The sequence below is a fragment of the Haemorhous mexicanus genome, chromosome 8 (assembly GCF_027477595.1).
Source record: "Haemorhous mexicanus isolate bHaeMex1 chromosome 8, bHaeMex1.pri, whole genome shotgun sequence".
NCBI classification, from domain to species: domain Eukaryota; kingdom Metazoa; phylum Chordata; class Aves; order Passeriformes; family Fringillidae; genus Haemorhous; species Haemorhous mexicanus.
Genome location: NC_082348.1, coordinates 24,491,837 through 24,509,910, shown reverse-complemented (window position 1 = coordinate 24,509,910; position 18,074 = coordinate 24,491,837). Strand labels below are relative to the sequence as shown.

General features: G+C 37.6%; 1 protein-coding gene across 2 annotated transcripts in view; it reads left to right on the top strand.

The window, feature by feature from the left end:
• The window catches only part of RAPH1 (Ras association (RalGDS/AF-6) and pleckstrin homology domains 1), an 81,077-nt gene that overhangs the window by 17,034 nt on the left and 45,969 nt on the right, over window positions 1–18,074 (top strand). For both annotated transcript variants that reach the window (XM_059853235.1, XM_059853236.1), the window contains exon 2: window positions 16,431–16,550. In XM_059853235.1, the coding sequence (XP_059709218.1) occupies window positions 16,431–16,550 (120 nt within the window). The remainder of the gene's footprint in view (window positions 1–16,430; window positions 16,551–18,074) is intronic.

The following is an 18,074-nucleotide window of genomic DNA, read 5'->3' as shown; positions in this document are numbered from 1 at the left end:
TTAGCCCTGGTTTTCTAACTTAATTTTAACACTTGAAAATGTGTCTAATTGTTTTCATATGAAGACATTAATTTATATGTTCTATAGAAAAAACCAAAATTGTTTTAATAATAATGTAACACATCTACAAAAAATTTGAGTTTTTTAAACAGTCTTGTAGTATCAGTGCCCGTAAAAGGTATTATGTTTTGTTAATTTTTGTTGTTTAAGCCATATCTTGGTAATACCATTACATTTCTATCAGGGAAAGATGAATAAAATGTCTGGCTAGTTAAAAAGTCATCTGTTTAGACTTCCTGCAAACTTCCCATTTTCCCATTGAGTTCAGAAAAGATTCAGTTTTAATGACATCTGATATTAAGATGTAATGGCAAAAAAAGCAGGAACATTTCTTTCTTGACAAACTGTTGTTTACTTGAAATTTTCTGAAATTTGTGTTGGATTCTGACTTGTATAACAATAATAATAAATACAGTATATATATTTTGTGATGCTCTTTAGAACCAGATGATTTTAACAGCAACAAACTGTGCAGAGTATCATGAGGAACTCTAGCCATAGCCAAGAGTACTGGTAGTTGGCTGGTAGCTTTGTTTGATTACTGAGCTCTATATACCTCTTGAAACCAAAAATTTCTAAGATACCTTATGCATTAGGAAAACTTTAAGAGTGTCCTAGAGAGATATGTCTCTGCTGGAAGAGGACAGTGGAAAGTAGTGATTCTCCCTTTTCCAGAAAGCAGAATATAAGGCTGTTTCTTCATCGTTCTGTAAGAGAAAAATAATTCCAAGCATTGAAAAACAAAACTTTGGTGTAGTTGCAATTAAAGTTCTATTAAAAAACTTAGAATTAAGGTATTAGGGAGAGTACAGCAGAGTAGCAGGGTTCTTGTGAGTATTTTTTACACCAAGGTGTAGCAGAAGATACTTTAAAAGTGTCATTCTGAAGGTATTTTGCCGTCTTGCCTCTGGCAATGTGAAAAGATTAAAAAATTATTTTTTACTTTGTGTGAGTTATTCCAGGCTTAGTTTGACACTTTTACTTTCTGGTCATTTCACTGAATTTTGTGAGCCCTTACTATTCCTTGCCTGGAATTATGAGTGATCCTAGTATTCTTATGAAAGAATTTGAATTTAGCTCTTTTTGAAAATACTGCAGTATAGCATTAACCTTTCAAGCATTAACCTTTCATGCTCTCCCCCTGCTTCCCCAGTATCCCCCAAACTAGATAGAGTTTTACTGGCATGTAGGGGGTTCAAAAGCACATGTTGTAGTCTGGAGGGCTGTGAAGAAGTATAGGAGGAAGGCTACTTTACTGCTTCTGCCTGAAGCTGGTCACCCCATTTCTCATTGCTTACTGCACTCAGAGGCGCTCACCTGGCTGCTGGTGGTGCCAGCTGATTGTGGGTTCTCATCTGAGTGAAGCCACATGCAGACATTATACAAATGTGAACTCGAGTATTATGATGTAATCATTTTTGTATGAAGGCTGCAGAATATTTCTTATGCTGCCAGGAGAAGCAGCCTCTATCAGCTGGTTAATGTGTATGGTTCAGACTACAAGGAATTGAAGTGGCTATAACTTCATGCACTTAGTAATAAACTGCACAGTTGTAGCTGCATCCAAAGGAGGTAGTCATAGAATCCCAGTTTATATGAGGTTGGAAGAGACCCAGTAAGGATCATCGAGTCGAACTCTCTGTTCCTCACAGGGCTACCTAAACCAAAACCATATGACATGACTTAAGAGCATCATCCAGATGCTCCTTGAACTCTGGCAGGCTTGTTGCTGTGACCATGCCCCTGGGCAGCCTGTTCCAGTGCCCAACCACTCTTCTCAGTGAAGGACCTTTTCTCGATGTTCAGTCTGAACTTCCCCTGGTGCAGCTTCATGCTACTTCATACCCTTTCATGTGGCAAAGGAATGTTTGCATCCGAGGGAAGGATGTCTTGTTTGTTCCTTAACTTGGAAAAACAGTGCTACAAAGACAGGCCTGGTAAACTGTAAGCCACTTCCAACTGTACTATTTAGTGGAATTTGTGTTGCAACACCTATTCAGTTGTACCTTTATGTCATCAGTTCTGTGATGTTTTTTAACAGAGCTGTGCCTTTGCTCATGCACAAACAATCAAATGTTATAAATACCTAGAGACTACTCTAGTGATTAGCTTACATTGACAGGACTTACATGTAATTTAAATATATATATTATTTATATAATATATCTATACAGACGTATTTTCAAGCAGACATGTTGCTTTTGTGTTGGTTCTGAGACAATTCCACAGATACAAGAAAGGTTCTGTGCTTGTGGAATAAGTTTTTAGTTTGCAGAAATGCCTGACCTGTGCCTGGAAGCATTAAATGAAAAAGTGCAAAAGGTAAGATGGGTTTTTTGTGTTTAGCCACTAATTTGAAAGCTAATGGCATGGGCATGCTGTGTTTTCATATCTTATGCCTCAGTGCTACAGAGTTTAAACTGGAAGTTTTCTGAGTTCAGAATTATAAATGTGTTTATGGACGGTAATGCTTTGTGGGGTTTTTTTTCTTGTCCCTACTTCTGTTTAAATGTAGTCATCTCTAGGGATTAACTTGATATCTGAAAAGTACTGAAACATTAGGTGCTTGTAATAAAAAGTGCAAGCTTCAAACATGTCTGTAGAGAAAGTAATTCATTAAGACTTGTCATTTTACTCATTTGGTAAAACTGATCCAAATTTAACAGAAATGCAAATTCAGCAAAATTATACTTTTTTTTTCAGTGTCATACATATGTGATTGCATGTGCTCTACAGCAGGTAGCATTTGAAAATTTCTCTGTATTAATTGCAAAGGTAGTCTTTTCTGTTTAGTATGAGCTTAAGAACGTAAAACAAATGCTTGAATCTTACAGTACATTCTGAGCTAGAAGTGGAGTCGCAGGTTACAGGCGAGCCTTTTACAGGTGAACTTGTTGCTTCCAAAAAGGGGAACTTCCCACTTGTTTGTTTCCCTGTCCCTTCTCCCAGCTGTCTGGTATGAACCCAAAAGAAAGTGTTGGCTCTAATATTTGTCCAGTCACAGGGCAATCTATTGCTGCTTGTGACCTCAGCAGAAAGACTGTTTGGTGTTTGGAGTGTTGAGTGGGTTTTCTGATAGTTTAGAAGGTTGACCAGGCTCAGTGATGTTCTGGAGCAACATGGTAATGGATGGAAAGAGATTTCTTCCTTTTCACAGCAGCAAGGAGGTGTTAGCCTGGCTCAAGCTTTCATGTGTAAGTTATTGTTTTAAACTGGAGGAGTGGGAGCCTAAAAAAAATTAAATATCGGGAGAGTTTGTAGAGATATTTTTCCAAAAACTCCTTTGAAAACTAGTGTAGAAAGTTTACCCTGGAATAGAGAGAAAGATAACTTCACAATTTTATTGCTTCTGAACCAGTTGTGTCAGTGTTTTCTAAATGCAAAGAAAACCTCCATCCAAAATGTGTTGTGGGTTTTTTTTGTTTTGTTTTTAATATTCTGCAGCGCTTAGATGCTGATAACAATAAGAAATATAGACTGAATTTCACAAATGCATTGCCAAAAAGTGTGTATAGATTTACTCAGCTGATAATAGTTGGTGGTATATTTGATGAATGCATTGATCCTGCAGAGCAGTGCAGGTAGGAGGTGAGCTGCCCTATTGCCATTGGCATGTTTCTGAGAATAGGGCAAATGCAAGGATTTGCTACTGGAAGTGCTGTAACATTTTGGTGCTCAGCTTCTTCATCTGAACAGATGGTATATTTATCCAAGGAGAGGACAGGAAGGAAAAAGGAGGAAGAATGTGCTGTAGCCCCTCCTTTCCTATGTGACTGAAACTCTTGGTTATGCACAGCTCAATGTGTGTTTCCAGGTGAATTTGTTTCTGGAGGGGCAAGCTCAAATGATCTGCTACCTTTGGCATGTCACAGAGCCTGCTCCTAGCTTTGCTTTTCATGGGAAACTTGAATGTGGGCCATAGAACTGATTTTGAAAGTTACTGCCCTATCTGTCTTGAGAAATAGGTAAGTTGTTTTCACCTGTGGCTTCTCAATGAGTAGCATCTTCCAAATCCAGCTTGGTGGAGGAAAGCCTCTGGCTGCCAGGATGGCAGTCAAAGAGTAGCAGCTATCAAAAGAAATAATCCTGTCTTTTGCTGCTGAGCATTCTGTGGGAGGCTGTTCTGTGCATGAAGGATCTCATTCCTGTCCCCCTGAATTTGTGTGTCTCAGCATGGAAATGAGAATAGTATATAGTATTTTTCAGTCAGTGTGACCCTTCCTTAGAAGTCCCTATGTTGAAAAAAGCTCATTCATTTTTGTTGTATTTAAAAAAAAGAAAGTTACACATAAAACAAGTTCATGTGTTACTTTAAGATGGTTTTGTATCAATCTGATCTAAGAAATGCTACTTTTTAAAACATTTTTTGTAAACTTTAAGATTATTTTAGTCAGCCTATGCTGTTCTTTTTTCTTTTCATCTAAATCTGCCCTACCTTTACCACAGCAGCAGACTTGGGTAGGAGATACCAATAATCAAATACTAAGTGACAGGATTTCCAAGTATGTTTTTAAGCAAAGCATAAAGTGAAACATAATGCACAGCATATATGTATCTGTGTGTATAATAGCTGCTCTGAGCCAGCTGTTTAGGATTATCCTTCACTGAATTAAAAATTTCGGTAGTTTAAGTGTTTGAGGAAAGATAATGTTTTTGGAAGAAGACTTGAAACTTATGATTTCAAGTGGCAGTATGGAATCTGCTGATTTACTTGATTATTTCCTCCTTCTCCCCTATACCCCCCCAAACCTTCCAGTAGCAAAACACTCTGTCTTTAGTTTTCATATGCAAGAAAAGCTTCATTCACAAAGCTACTGAGTGTGGTGGCAGCAGAGTTTACAGTAGTTGTTTATGTGACTCATTTGCTGAGCTGCTTTGACAAGGTCTCTGCAGCTTAAGATCTGAACAGCATTTCTTAGGAATGCTGGCCTAATCCCGTGAGTTTAAATACTTCTGTTGAAAGTCCTCCTTTAACAAAACCCAGCTGTCAGCCTCATCTTCCGTGATTCATTTACTGTATAGAAATTTCATGTTTGTTTCCTCAGTGGCATAACTTACACTGTATTTTTTTTCCTTTTTGCTATGGAGGGTAATTTCCTTACTTTTTCAGGAATGTGTACTTCAAAACATTGATTCTGTGTTAAATATTTACATTTGGTCTTAATCTTGAGGCAATTAAATTCTAGATAATGTCTGTTGCAATGCATCAGTTGGTGTTTACTGGCTTTTAGACTTCTCTAACCTTTGACATAGCAAAACTTTTTTATGTTGAGGCTGCTTTCTTGCTTTAAATACTTTTTTTCCAGGGAGTGGTACCCAGTTGTAGTGTTTCTCCCGGCTTCCCTCCCTCACTTTCTGGTGCCAAGATTTTTTTAGAAACTGAAGTAATGCAGCTTTTCACTATGAACCTATATCTTTACTGAGTATCTTAAGAAGACAAAATTAATTTTAAAATTTTTAATTAGTTTCAGAAGGCTTATGAGCTAGAGATTAAGGTCAGTGCTCAGTAGGCAATGTTTAGATTCCTCTTGGCAGTCTGTGACAAATTTCATAGCTCTGTACCTCTAATTGCTGATACTGGTTTGAGCTATTGTGTGGACTTCTTGCTTTAAGATCATTAAACCACCCTTGAGAGAAAGGATGTTGAGTTAACAGTAGAAGAAAAACCCCAAGAGAAGAAAGTATTAAAAAGAGAAATGTTTCGGGAGAACTATTGTCAGTTTTCTCTGGGTTTTTTGTTTGGTTTAATTTTTTGGGTGTTTTTTTTTTTTTTTTTTTCCTGGAGTTGGTTTTGGGGGAAGGGGTCAGAAGCTCTTTAAGTGATATTCTGCTAAAATGACAAATAAGTTGTATTTTCATCTTTTATCAGTGATGAGCATGTCTTTCTAAATCTGTTCAAGACTCTCCTCTTCAGGAATTTGTGCACCACTAGAGAAAAGTGGTGGTGGCATCTAGGTTTGGCATCTTGCTCAACCAGATGTCACTCCAAAACTGCTTTGTGGGTTGACTTCACTTCTGGAATGGCTTCTCTTTCACTTTTTGAGGAGAAAAACAAGAAGAATGGGGCAAATGTAGGACTTCCTTCAGGTGTTTGGTTTTCTTCTCTCACCTGGTGAAATAATCAAAATACAACTTGGATTCTTAAAATATCACCAAGGAAAATGGTAAATTGAAGTTCATGCCAGCAGGATTTTGGCTTTCTATTTCTTTACTATTGCACGTGAGTCTTAGGGGTATCTAAAATTTTGCTTAATGACCTGCAAGACACAAGGGAAGATGCTAATAAAATACTCTCTCAAAGCAGTGATTCTCCTGCAGTTTTGATGTTCACAAACTTTTTTTTCCACCTATATCCATATCATGAAGGTATGGATATGGTCTGTAGTTTCTCCTTTTCATGGCACATAGTTGCTGTCAAGTCTCATTGTGTGGCAGGGACCCTTTCAGCCTATATGCCTCACATGACTGCCTAGTGAGCAGTGCTGATTTACTGCCAAATGATCCCCTCCCCTGTCCTTTCACAGAAAGCTGCCCCGTTCCTGCTGACTTCCAGCCTTTCCTTCCAATTATGACTTCGGGGACTCATCTCTGTCCAGAGCCCCACATCACTCTTTCTTCTAGATACACAGGGCTGTCTCAAGCCCTTCTCTCTTAGCTCTGCTCCCTCAATGCAGTCCTTCCAAGCCTCCCACAAGACACAGCTCTTGCATTGAAAAAAAAACCTCTCCTTACATAGTAATTCCGTTTCTCATGGTAACCTCATGGTGCACCATGTGCTTCCTCTTTTTTCCTCTCTCATCTACCTCTCACACTTTAATAAACAAATGTCCTCCTGTGCAGAGGTTGGTGATGCAAAAGAGTGATGGGGATAGAGGTGGGTTTTATGTCTCTCCTTACAGTTTGCTATGAAGTTGGAGGATGAAAGTTGACTGCCAATTGCAGTACTTAAAGCTAGTCTTATTAGTGGCTTAAAATATAAAACTAGTTGAGCCGGGGTAGCCTGTTTAGAGGTGTTTATTTTTGGTTTATGGCAGTGTTCTTCTTCTCAGTTTGTTAGAGGTGAGTTTAAAGTGAATCAGATGTCTTCTAAATTGAATATACTTTGTCCTTCTTAAAGAAATGTTTCAGCCAAAAGAGTATTCCCCTGTTCATCCTCTAGATATTTTTCTATGTGGTGTCTCTTAATGTCATGCTGTTTTGTCACGGCTAGTTGTAAACAACAAAAGGTGGTGATTCATAAATGCTAAGAATGAAATAATTATGTTCTTTAGAGATATCAAACATTTATTTGTGGGTCTTCCGAAAAATATGCAATTGTGGTTTTGATTTTTTTTTTCACATTTTTTTCTGGAGATAGTAGTTCTGGCTATAGTGAAATGCACCTCTTCACAATGTAGTCTTAATTCTTACCAGGAAACCTAAGTTGCCTTCCAGCCTGTTCCAGCTGAGGTTAGTGTAAAAAATATATACCCTGTCATAAAAGCAACCTGTGAAGAATGTTGTTTATTTATCATAGCTAAAGCATTATTCATCTTTTTTTTTGAGCCGTGGTTCATAGGCTGTCACTAGGTCCTTGTGGAAAGGGATTTGGCAACTACTTCTGAATATAGATAGTACCTACATCATACAGATTTCCAGTGTCTGCTGTGGTATTTTAAGTGAGCATTGGCATAATGCTTTTTTTAAACCTTTGAGAGGGTCCTTTGAACAAAAATTAGTTTTTAACTGTACTAAAGCATAGAGTAGCTCAGTCTTTTGAGGAAGTGCTCTCGCCTGCATTTTAATTTGACCTATGACCTAAGTGATTTTCTTACATTTCCCTTCTCCTGGTTGGTTTCATCATTCATTCATACCATTTATAACAGTAAACACTGTTGAGATGTTCAATTTTATGGGTAGTGGACAGTTGCTTGCTTTATTTTGCTTTCTTATAGTTGAAAGACTATGTAGTGCATGTGTAAAAATTAGTTTCTTTCAATATTTATTCCTGGTGGGAAAAGACCCTTTACAGGCACAACAGACCAGTCTGTAAAAGGATTTGAATTTTTGAGTGGTTGTTTTGGCTAATGCTTCTTCTCAATTGCGGGGTGATCCTGAAAGTGCTCCTGTTAGCCTGGTGATTGTTACTACTGGGCTACAGCTACAGGAATATTTGGGTGTTCCCTGAGATCTGTGCATAAGGCCAAATATTACAACAAAATTCATAATTCATACCTATTCTTAGTCTGCTTGTTCATATTTATTACTCTTTTTTTAGGCATCATTCCAAAGGTAAAACTGAATGCAAAGAGTTGCTGCAGCAGTATGTGCGTTACAATAACCACATGATGAAGATTCCACAAAATTGGCACTAATGTAGTTTCTAAGTATTTATCTGCCTACTGAAGACAGGCTAGACACTGAAAATTCTCTAGTCTCAGCTGGTAAATCTAAAATGTTGGCTTCTGCAACTAATGAGTGTTGTTTTACAGGGTTATTTTCCTCTCTACTTGAAAAATACTTTAGCTAAGGCAAGTTATGTTTCTATGATGTAAATATTTTTTATAGTTGTCTTCAAGTTGTCTTCATAAAGACTATTCAGTGAGACATGATGCAATCTAGGATGCTCTTTTTATGGGAATTAATTTAATGTCCACTTGGGTCCTCTGGCTGGAATCTTGGTTCAGGAAATAGGATGCAATGATTGATAAAGCCCCTTCTTTTCAAGGCAGCATCTGTTTGCCTAAATGTGAGTCAGGAACTGAAATGTATTGGAGGGAATAAAGGTTTTACTGTGTGCCTTCCCAACAGCGCAAATTTCAAATGCAGTTAGATTCTTGTAGTGACATTTCTGTAATTTTGGTGCTTCCCTTATCATACAGGAAAGAAGACCTTATAAATGTATTCCAGTATACAAGGAGGCAGTATGCTTTGGGGATTAAATTAAAATTTCAGGTTGCAGTTATGGAAAGTTAGAGTCAATATAAAGTAATAATAGTGCAAAGGCAGCTTAAAACCAGAAACCAACCCTATGGGCATTCTACTAGGTGCACTTTCCATTTTACTTCTCAAAGCTTTCAGGCAAAGAAGGGGTGGATGGGTGGGTATTCTGTGGGTGGTTTTGCTGTGGCACATCAGAATGATTTCCCACTGCTAGAAATCAAGATGATGAAGTAAACATTCTGGTATCTTTGGTGTGTTTATTTCAGGAAATTGTGTGTGCTAGTGTCAACTAAAGTTGGAGTGGGAGTGTGCAAATTCTTCTTAAATACAAAGGGAGCTGCAAAGGATGTGAATATGGAAAATTGTTTTTCTATTTCTCATGCTGCTAGCCAAAAAGAGCTCAATTCTTTCATATTGTCTGTGGAGAATACTGAGTTGTCATATCTGTGTCCGCTTTGTTCTGAAGATTAGGTATTAAATCTGTGGAAGACCCGGGAGCAACTGTGATATGTTTGATTTTCCTGGTTAGAATTTCTGGGGGCAGTTGTTGAACAGTCTATTAGAATGTGAGAGGGATAAGAGTGCTGTCATGAACAGCACCAAGTTTCAGAAAACCTGTGTTGGCTGTATACAGCATTGATGTGTTTTGGGGGATTCCAGAAGCAGTGAGCAACTTGCTTTGATGTTACCATCTGGTGTCTGATGAAGATTTTTTTCTTCTTCCAGTTGCTTTTTCAAACAATTGTTTCATTAGCAGTTGTTAAAATGTAAGTTATGTGTTCACTTGTGTGCTGTAAATATTTATAAGACAAACTTATAAATAATGTAAAGAAAAAGATTTTATGAGCTTAGTGAAAAAGGTTGTTGTTTGACTGGGCTTGAAATACAAACAGCTAGAGGCAAAAGCAAGTTCTTGCACAGGCATGTGCCTGATTTTAAGAGGAGCATTAGAAATCACGCTGTGAATGTTTGAATAACTGTTACTTTCAGCAGCCTTAGTTGATCTTTTATTAAAACTGTAGCCTGTGCAGTTCAAAACATGCATTTTCAAACAGCAGATTTCTTTTCTGTGGTTTCAGAGGTACATTCTTGCATGTTGTATGGATCAGTGGGCAAAGGAGGGAGTATTGTGGGCTGTCCTGTTGTGCATCTCCCAGTTAAACCTGAAAATAAGACCATAAAGTGAGGATGCCTGGTTTTCAGACTTGCTGGAGTTCTGCAGTCTAGACCAACTGCCTGAGAAAAAGTAAAAGACTTGAAATGAAATATGCTCAAACTGTACATAGCTTTTAAACTCTTTCAGTGTATTCTGGGATTGTCTTTGTTCTCCTAGTAGCTCTGAATAAATCTTGTACATTGCATATTCTGCTATTGACTTCCTCTGTTTGAAGAATAGTAGTTTTTGCTGAAGAACAATGACCTATTTTAATTTTGAAGAACAGCTTAAAGAACCCCTCTGTGTTAGCATTTGTTTCTCTTTTTGCCAATGCTATTTCCAAATTGCTACCAATTAGTTTGTTTTAAAAAACAAGTGTGGAACTAAATAAAAGCAGTTTTCCAGAGCAGTGCTGAGTCCCTTCCTTCCTTAATAATTGGAATGTAGTTGAGTTGGACAGGCAGATAAATTGAATTGTGGCATGCAGATAATGTGTTGATGTGAAGAAAAACACCTTCATCAGCTGGGGGAGTAAGGGAAGAAAGGCAGGAAATAGATAGTAGACTTAAATCCAAGGTTGTCACAGTAATAATGAATGCTTTATGCACCTTAATTATATCTGCAGTATCTTGACATATGACTGGTTTTTGTGAAACATATATTGATGTCCAGGATTTCAAGAGGTCGCCCACAGTATTTCAGAGTATTGGTTGTGAAAGATCTCCTTGCTTTTAATGACGTGTCTGAAGTGTTACCTTTTGTCAGACATGCAGCATGTTTTCACCTTGTTATTTAGTGCCAAGTCAGGAAAACTATTGCCTGAAGCATGGTTTATAAAAAAGAAAAATTAAACTCGAAGCTGGCTAAAAATAGCATATTGAAACAGACTTTCACTTGACATAAGATTTTTTCATTTGGAATGTTCTGAATTTGAATTTTTTGGCTGACAGATTTTTATCTTAGTTTTTGAATTTGAGAGGCATTGGAATGTCTGTGCTGCAGAAGCCTTGGGAGGTATTCAGCTATTACTATGCTATTTGAAGCTTAAAGAAAACAAATGTTCTTTTGTTCAGGTTTTCATCTAGATTACTTTTAACATAAACTGGGTTATAGAATATTGGATAATGCACAAAGGGTTTTCTATAACTTTCTAATCCCCCTCCAAATATCTTTTTCAGGAGTAATTATTTTCAGAATACTTTATTAAAAAGAAACACAGAAATACTTATTAAAAAGAAACACAGAAATACTAAAGCAAGTGATCTGCACTGTCCCTGGCTTAGTGTGCTGCAGTATTAAATTTAAAGGAGGAGTGTTAGTGTCAGTTATAGCATAAGAATCTCTGGCTGAAAAGTGTGCCAGATCTGATTAGTCCCTGTCACATGGACAGAGTATTAATGTGTTACAAATGAATGTATGTGCTCAAAGGTACCTATCATTGTTTCCATGACTTTAATTATGGAAATGTCTAGAAACATGGAACAGATATGTGAGCTTTGTCAGTTTTGTGAAAGCATTTTAGTTTTTTTTTTCTGTTCAAGTAGCCTTGTTTCTTTAAGTGGTCAGGTGAATGCATATTAGAGATGAAAACCTGCTAGAATCTTATGTTTGTGTGCACTCTGTGGTTGTGGGCTCATATGGTATATTAGTGTAGTGTTCTGTCATATACAACTTTTTAACAGGAATGGGTATTGGCATAATAGCACAGGAATGATCACAAATGAAGGAACTTGCATGTCCAGGTGGGGTCTAGAGAGAGTATTTTTCCCACACCAGGGTATGCTATGTAGTTCTTGAGGCTAGATTTTAAAATGCAGAAAAAGTTATTTCTTGAGATGATGTTTCAAACATTTGTGTCTAGTCTACTGCATTCCTAAAATAGCTTTGTTACAAATTCAGTAGTTGTTTTTAGAAGGCAAATTGGTTTTTTTCAGGGCCAAGCAGAACCTTGTGCAAGCCTGTATTTAAGTAATAAGAAAGGCTGGAGGTAGAAACATCAGTTGGCTGAAAGATGGTATGTTTTCATTTTGGGGTTTTATGCTGTCAGTTGGTTTTGAACATACTTAAGCATCTCTAGTTCAAAATTCTTACTATACTGCTTCTGAAGTTATAGTGAATAAACACATTGATATTGCTAACCCTTTAGGCACATTAGTGTTTCCAGTCAGCTCAGAATTCTGTTTTTCTTTCTCTTAGTCTTTGCATCATCAGTGAATTGAGGTATGGAGAAAACCTGCAACTTAAATATTTTACAACTGCTATTTTTTTTTCAGCTCAGTGTTTTCTTTATAAGGAGAGACTCTTTCTTTTTTATATTAACTATATAATAAAATAATTTGTCTCAATCAACTTGGTTGGTTTAAGGTAGGAACTACTGTCTCAACGTGCAAGTGTGCAGGATAGGGTCTCAGTGCAAGACACTTCCCTCATGCCAGGGTCTCAGTAAAAGGTACTTAAGATACACTTTTGATAATTCTGTCCCAAAGCTGTTGATATAAAGAAAACTGTTTCTTTGTTTCAGAATTCTGTGGTGGTGTCTTTTCTTGAAAATGTTGACATAGTATATCTGAAGCATTTCTCTTGGGCTTTCCATCTTTCCTCATGTGTTTTAATATCTTATGTTTGTCCTGGCCTACTAAGAATATAAAAATCATCTTGAAAGCGTTAATCTTTCTGTTTTATTCCCCTAAAGTATTGGTGAGTTTTGTTTCTTTACACTGCAATTTAAAATAGTAGGTTATGATTAAATGTTACAACTGGTAACTTCTAAAGCCTTAATAATTTTTCATAATCTAATACTAGAATACTGTGCTTCATGCATTTAAAGGTAAAATCTAATGAACTGTTTGGGAAACTAGACCGTTGACTTGGACTGATTATGAGTCTGCCTGTTTAAACAGCATTTCAGACAGACAGAGTAGACTGTCACAGTCCATAGTGGATAATGAAATTATACATAGACCACTCTTTAGTGCAGGAAGCCTCACTTCCATATGAAAGACTACACTGTGTTGATACTGTATTTTATCCAGGTATCCCAGAATGATGCTGCTCATTTTTTTTGTGTTCTACTTCGACATACACTTTAAGAGAACACAAGGTGAGGTGTTGAAAAATAACTTGAATCCTGAAGTTACTTTGGCATGTTATCTGGATTGAGCTAGGCAGAAATAAAAACTATTTAAAATCTGCTCCCCTGGAAATGTTTTAGGAATGTGGCATCACATCAGAACCATTATCCTTTCCCCATTTTTTACATCTAACTCAATTCTAAATGACTCCTTTAAGAAAAGAACTCCAACCCAAATAAACACAACCCCTCACCCCTTATGCTGGTTTTATTTCTTGTTATAAGTAAAGATGTATCCTTAGAAAGGTGTGATAACTCCCACTTAGATCATAATGTGCTAAAGTGCAGTGCATGTTTGCTGTGCTCAACAACAGTAAGAAAGAAAATGGCTGTAAAAGGGAAAATTTGAAGTTTTTAATTGGAATGTGTACTCTTTTTTGAAGTGGTTAATGTTCTGAGTTCTTATGCCAAGAAGTTCATATACTGCTTTCTGAGCATTTTGTCTCTGCCCTCATTTATTGAATTAATTCTTTAATTAGTGTCCTTTGGGATGTCTTCCAGTTGTGGAACTTGTACTAAGATTTCCTTTTACAGAACTTGCGACTCAATATTAGCTGTTTCTGAAGCGAGACACTAACCTCTGTGTGCCTTTTGCAAGTAAATGTTGACAGGCTCATAGGAAATGCAGCTGACGTTAGGAAGCTTGGGTGGGGACTACAAGGAGCTGGCAAGTACTCCAGGGTTCAGTGCCAGACATGCTGACACAACAGTACTTCACTTGTAAAAGTTTTCTTTAGGCTGCTAATTCTGTCTTCAGAGTAACTGGAACCAAAGCAGTGCGTCTGATGCCAAGTTAAAATAGCTAAAGTAACACTTGATAGGAAATTGAGAATGCTTTCCATGGCTTAGATTCTCAGAAATATTAGTAAAAAGGGCAAGCTTCTCTCTTAATGAAAGGGTGAGTTGTGAACAGTGCCGTGTAATGAATGCACTGCAAAACAAGTCCATCTAACTAGAATGAGTGTTAGAAGGAGCTCAGAGGGAAAGGCTAGCATTGTAAAGTCTCTGTAAGTACTGTGCTCTGAGTGATTTATATCGCAGTTTCAATTTATTTGATTTGCTAGTTCATAGTCATATTTCATAAGGCATCCTTTTAATAGCTTCCTTTAGCTTTCGAATAAAAATTGTTTTCTTCAAATGTATCTAGACATTGAGAAATGCTGTTTGAGCACTTCTACAGCAGTTTGACCATGTCACCTTAAGTATAATGTGTTTTGTCTTGAGTTTATAGCACTTCTGGTCCATGTTAGAGCCCAATAAATAGTAAGGCAAAGCTTTGAAAGGGGTACAAGTGGAATACAGCTTAGGTTTGCTTTGCAGAAGTTAGGCAGAGTATGAGTTGCTGCTACCATGCTGTCTCCAGTTTTGTATGTGGGAGGACTTCATGATGCCTCAGGAGGCACCATGGATGAGGAATCTTGCTGGGGAAGGCATGCCTGGCTTACAAAATATAAAAACTGCTGCAGTCTTGGTGGAAGGATGCAGCAATATTATATAAGCATATTGGTTTTGTTTTAATTTCATCATCACTCTTAGATTTTAGGAAGTGCTTCCTTTCATTTCTTAGAGTGCAGGACTCAAAGCAAGTGGCAGAAGAAAGGAGATCTCAGATGGTGAATTTAATCTGTTCAGTGTTTTTGCAGTGCAGTGTGCCATGACATTAAAGTTAGCTTTAATGTTATTGCTTCCTTTAAGGTAGGCACATGCATTCTGCTCTCCTGCAAAAGTAAATGTTCAGGTAGTAGACTGAAGCAGCTTTGCCAAGAGCAGCTGGATGGCAGTAATGCATCCATGGGAGATGTTGGCTTCTGCTGACCTCAGAATTACAGATCACCTCTGAAATCTCCTCTGACCTATTTTATCAAGTTAAAATGAAATAAAAGCAATATATAGTAATAAGAAAATACTATATTTAAATCTTGGAGGGTTTTTTTTTTTTGCATGAAAACTGTTATATAAAAGAAAAAGTGGGTTGAGCAGTTTTTTCTCTGAGACCATCTTAATCATTTTTCGTAACATCCCTTATCAGTTTGACTGTGCAATGTTGGACATTGATGTCTTTCAGACCAAGATTTGTCTTTTCCTGAAGAGAAGCACTTAATCAATTTTTAAATGTACAAAATGTAAACTGGTGCTTTCTGAAAGCTATGTGGCAAGTAACTATGTAGCCCACAACTTGCCTAAATCAAGCTGTTCCACTCACCACTGATTTTTTGTGAAGCTCTTGCTGGGGGTCTGTTCTCATGTGTTTCTGGACATTCTGTAGCACATCTCTGAAATTTACCTTCTGTACTGCCTGATTGCTTCCAAATGATTACCTAGATTTTTTTTTCTCCCCAAGTATGTAAATTCTGTTCCTGAATTAGATCCTGTCTTTGCCAGTATGAGTGTACATAGAAAGGCATGTGTGTCTTAGCTCCATAAAAGAGGCTGGAGGACATGTTTGGAAAAGAGATTTAAACAGAAGGTTATTTTCACTGAGATGATAACAGATAATCTTTGGAGAACATTGTCTTTATCTTGGTCACAAATTTGTTGAATGAAGGAGGATCTGAGAAATGCTTTAGTGACTCTGCTTCCAGAGAGAAGTTCCTTTGTTGAATAAAAATTGTGCAGTATCACTGAAGTGATCTGGTCAGTGTCCAAGATTTGAACTGTCTCAGGGGATGTATTGCTGACATTCTCTATGGCCTGTTTAAGCATTTCTGTTTATAGATCTGTGATCCATTTGCAGTGCAGAGAGGCTGCACTTCTTGTGGTTGAATGGTCTTGCTTAACTGTGGTCAACTGAATTCCTTGGACAAGAGCTGAATTTTTCTAATGCATTGTCAATAGATTTTGCCAGCAATAGCTGGCAATGAAGGCACATGCAAGGCTAGCATGAATTTCTGATGGTATATTACATATTGTGAACTCTGTTCTTAATAATTTTCTGCATCATCTGACAAAAGTGAGCTGCAAAAATGGCCTGGCCGTGGAATTATCTGTTACAACTTCCATACTAAGTCTTTACTAGTAAGCAGGAGTTTTTATGAAGTCTGTGGATGGCCATTTGCTTTGATGTATGAACAGTTTCAGAAATATGGTAGCTGGCACCAGTTTTCTTAGACACTGACATGAAAGTTTGAGTATCAAACTTTTTTCTTTTCTTTTTTTTTCCAGATGGAGCAATTGTCAGATGAAGAGCTTGACCATGGTGCAGAAGAAGATAGTGATAAGGAAGATCAGGATCTTGACAAGATGTTTGGGGCCTGGCTGGGTGAACTGGACAAACTCACACAGGTGAGGGAGGTTTCAGTCATCTCATGGAATAATTTTTTTGTTGGTATTACGTTTCTTTTCAGTTGAATACCAACTGCTTGACTCTGCCACTTGCAGCAAGGCAGACAGTAGCCTGTGACCACTTCAGTAATCTTAAAGGTTTATAAATTGGCTTGTTTACCCCATCCTGAGGTTGTTACATTCATTTTGTACAACCTGCTGGTTTGATCTATGACAAAGGGTATAAAAGTTCCTTCCGAGAATTATAGAATTGCTGTTTTGTCCTTATGTATGTAGAGCAACACAGACTTCAGCTGACAGGAGATAGGCTGTGTCTTGAAACGTGTGGATTGACATTGTCCACCTGGGACAGCATTTGTTTGTTGCACCTGAACAGCAATAAGAAAAAATTGTGAATGCTGCCACTGATAACATAATGAGATACCCTGATACAGCCTCAAAGACTCACCATTGTTCCAGAGTACCCTTCCTGCATCAGTGAAGCAGCTGATAGGACATCTTTCAGTCCTTCCTTCTTTCTAGTGCTTTTCCTTTGCTTCACAAGCAGATACTGCATTTTGCATGGTGTGCTGCACTCCTGGGGTGATCAGCCATTTCTGTGTGACTGCCTGCAGGGGGTGTTTCAGCTGTGTGAACTGGCCCTCCTGAGTAACATATTTAATCTTCTCCCTGTTTGTCATGTAGAATTCAGCAGAGGTATGATAAGTGAAGGTTCATTAAGCTAGAGAAGAGGCAGTTTGTCTCATCTTCATCTTACCTGAAGACTGAAGGAAAATTGTGCTAATCATGTAACAGGATTTCAAGTTAAGGCTCCTCTGTTAGTTACTGTCTCTGCCATCAAGTTCTAAATGTATATAGCACTATAGGGGAAAACTATTTTGTTTTGCTGAGCTCACACATGCAGGGCAATTAAGAATCCTACCTTCTGAGATGAGTGGAAGAGCATAACATGAATCTGTATATACTAATTCTTTCTGATTTTCTATTTACTTTGGAGGGTTTTTAATGGTGTGAACCATTTTGAAGGCATTGGCTTTGTAAATCGCCTTGAGTGAGGATATTCACAGAGGAGCACAATGGGTCTTAGACCCATTAAGCATTGCTTAATTTCAGATGTTCTGCAGACCTGTTGAGCTTCAGTGACAGCAAGATTCCCAATGTAACACATTCCACTCTAGGGGCAGAAGCTTCTGGCCCTATCATGTACTTCTTGGGTCAGCAGCTGGATCACAATTGCCCTACTTATAAAAATCCTTGTATTTATGCCATCATAACATTACAATTCAATGGATCTTAGATCCTTTGTTCTCTGCCCCATTTTTTTAAAGTTATGAGCAGCCTAGAAATATAAATATACTTTACTTGGGGCTTATAGCTACGCTATTAACAGGCAGACTTCAGGATGATGTCTCAGTTTGTTGTTGGTCCATGCAATTTCTTAAATCTACTAAAAAGTACTTAATGGTAGGACCCACATTATTTGTTTCTTACCTTCATATTGCTGTTCAAGACAGTCTGCAACAT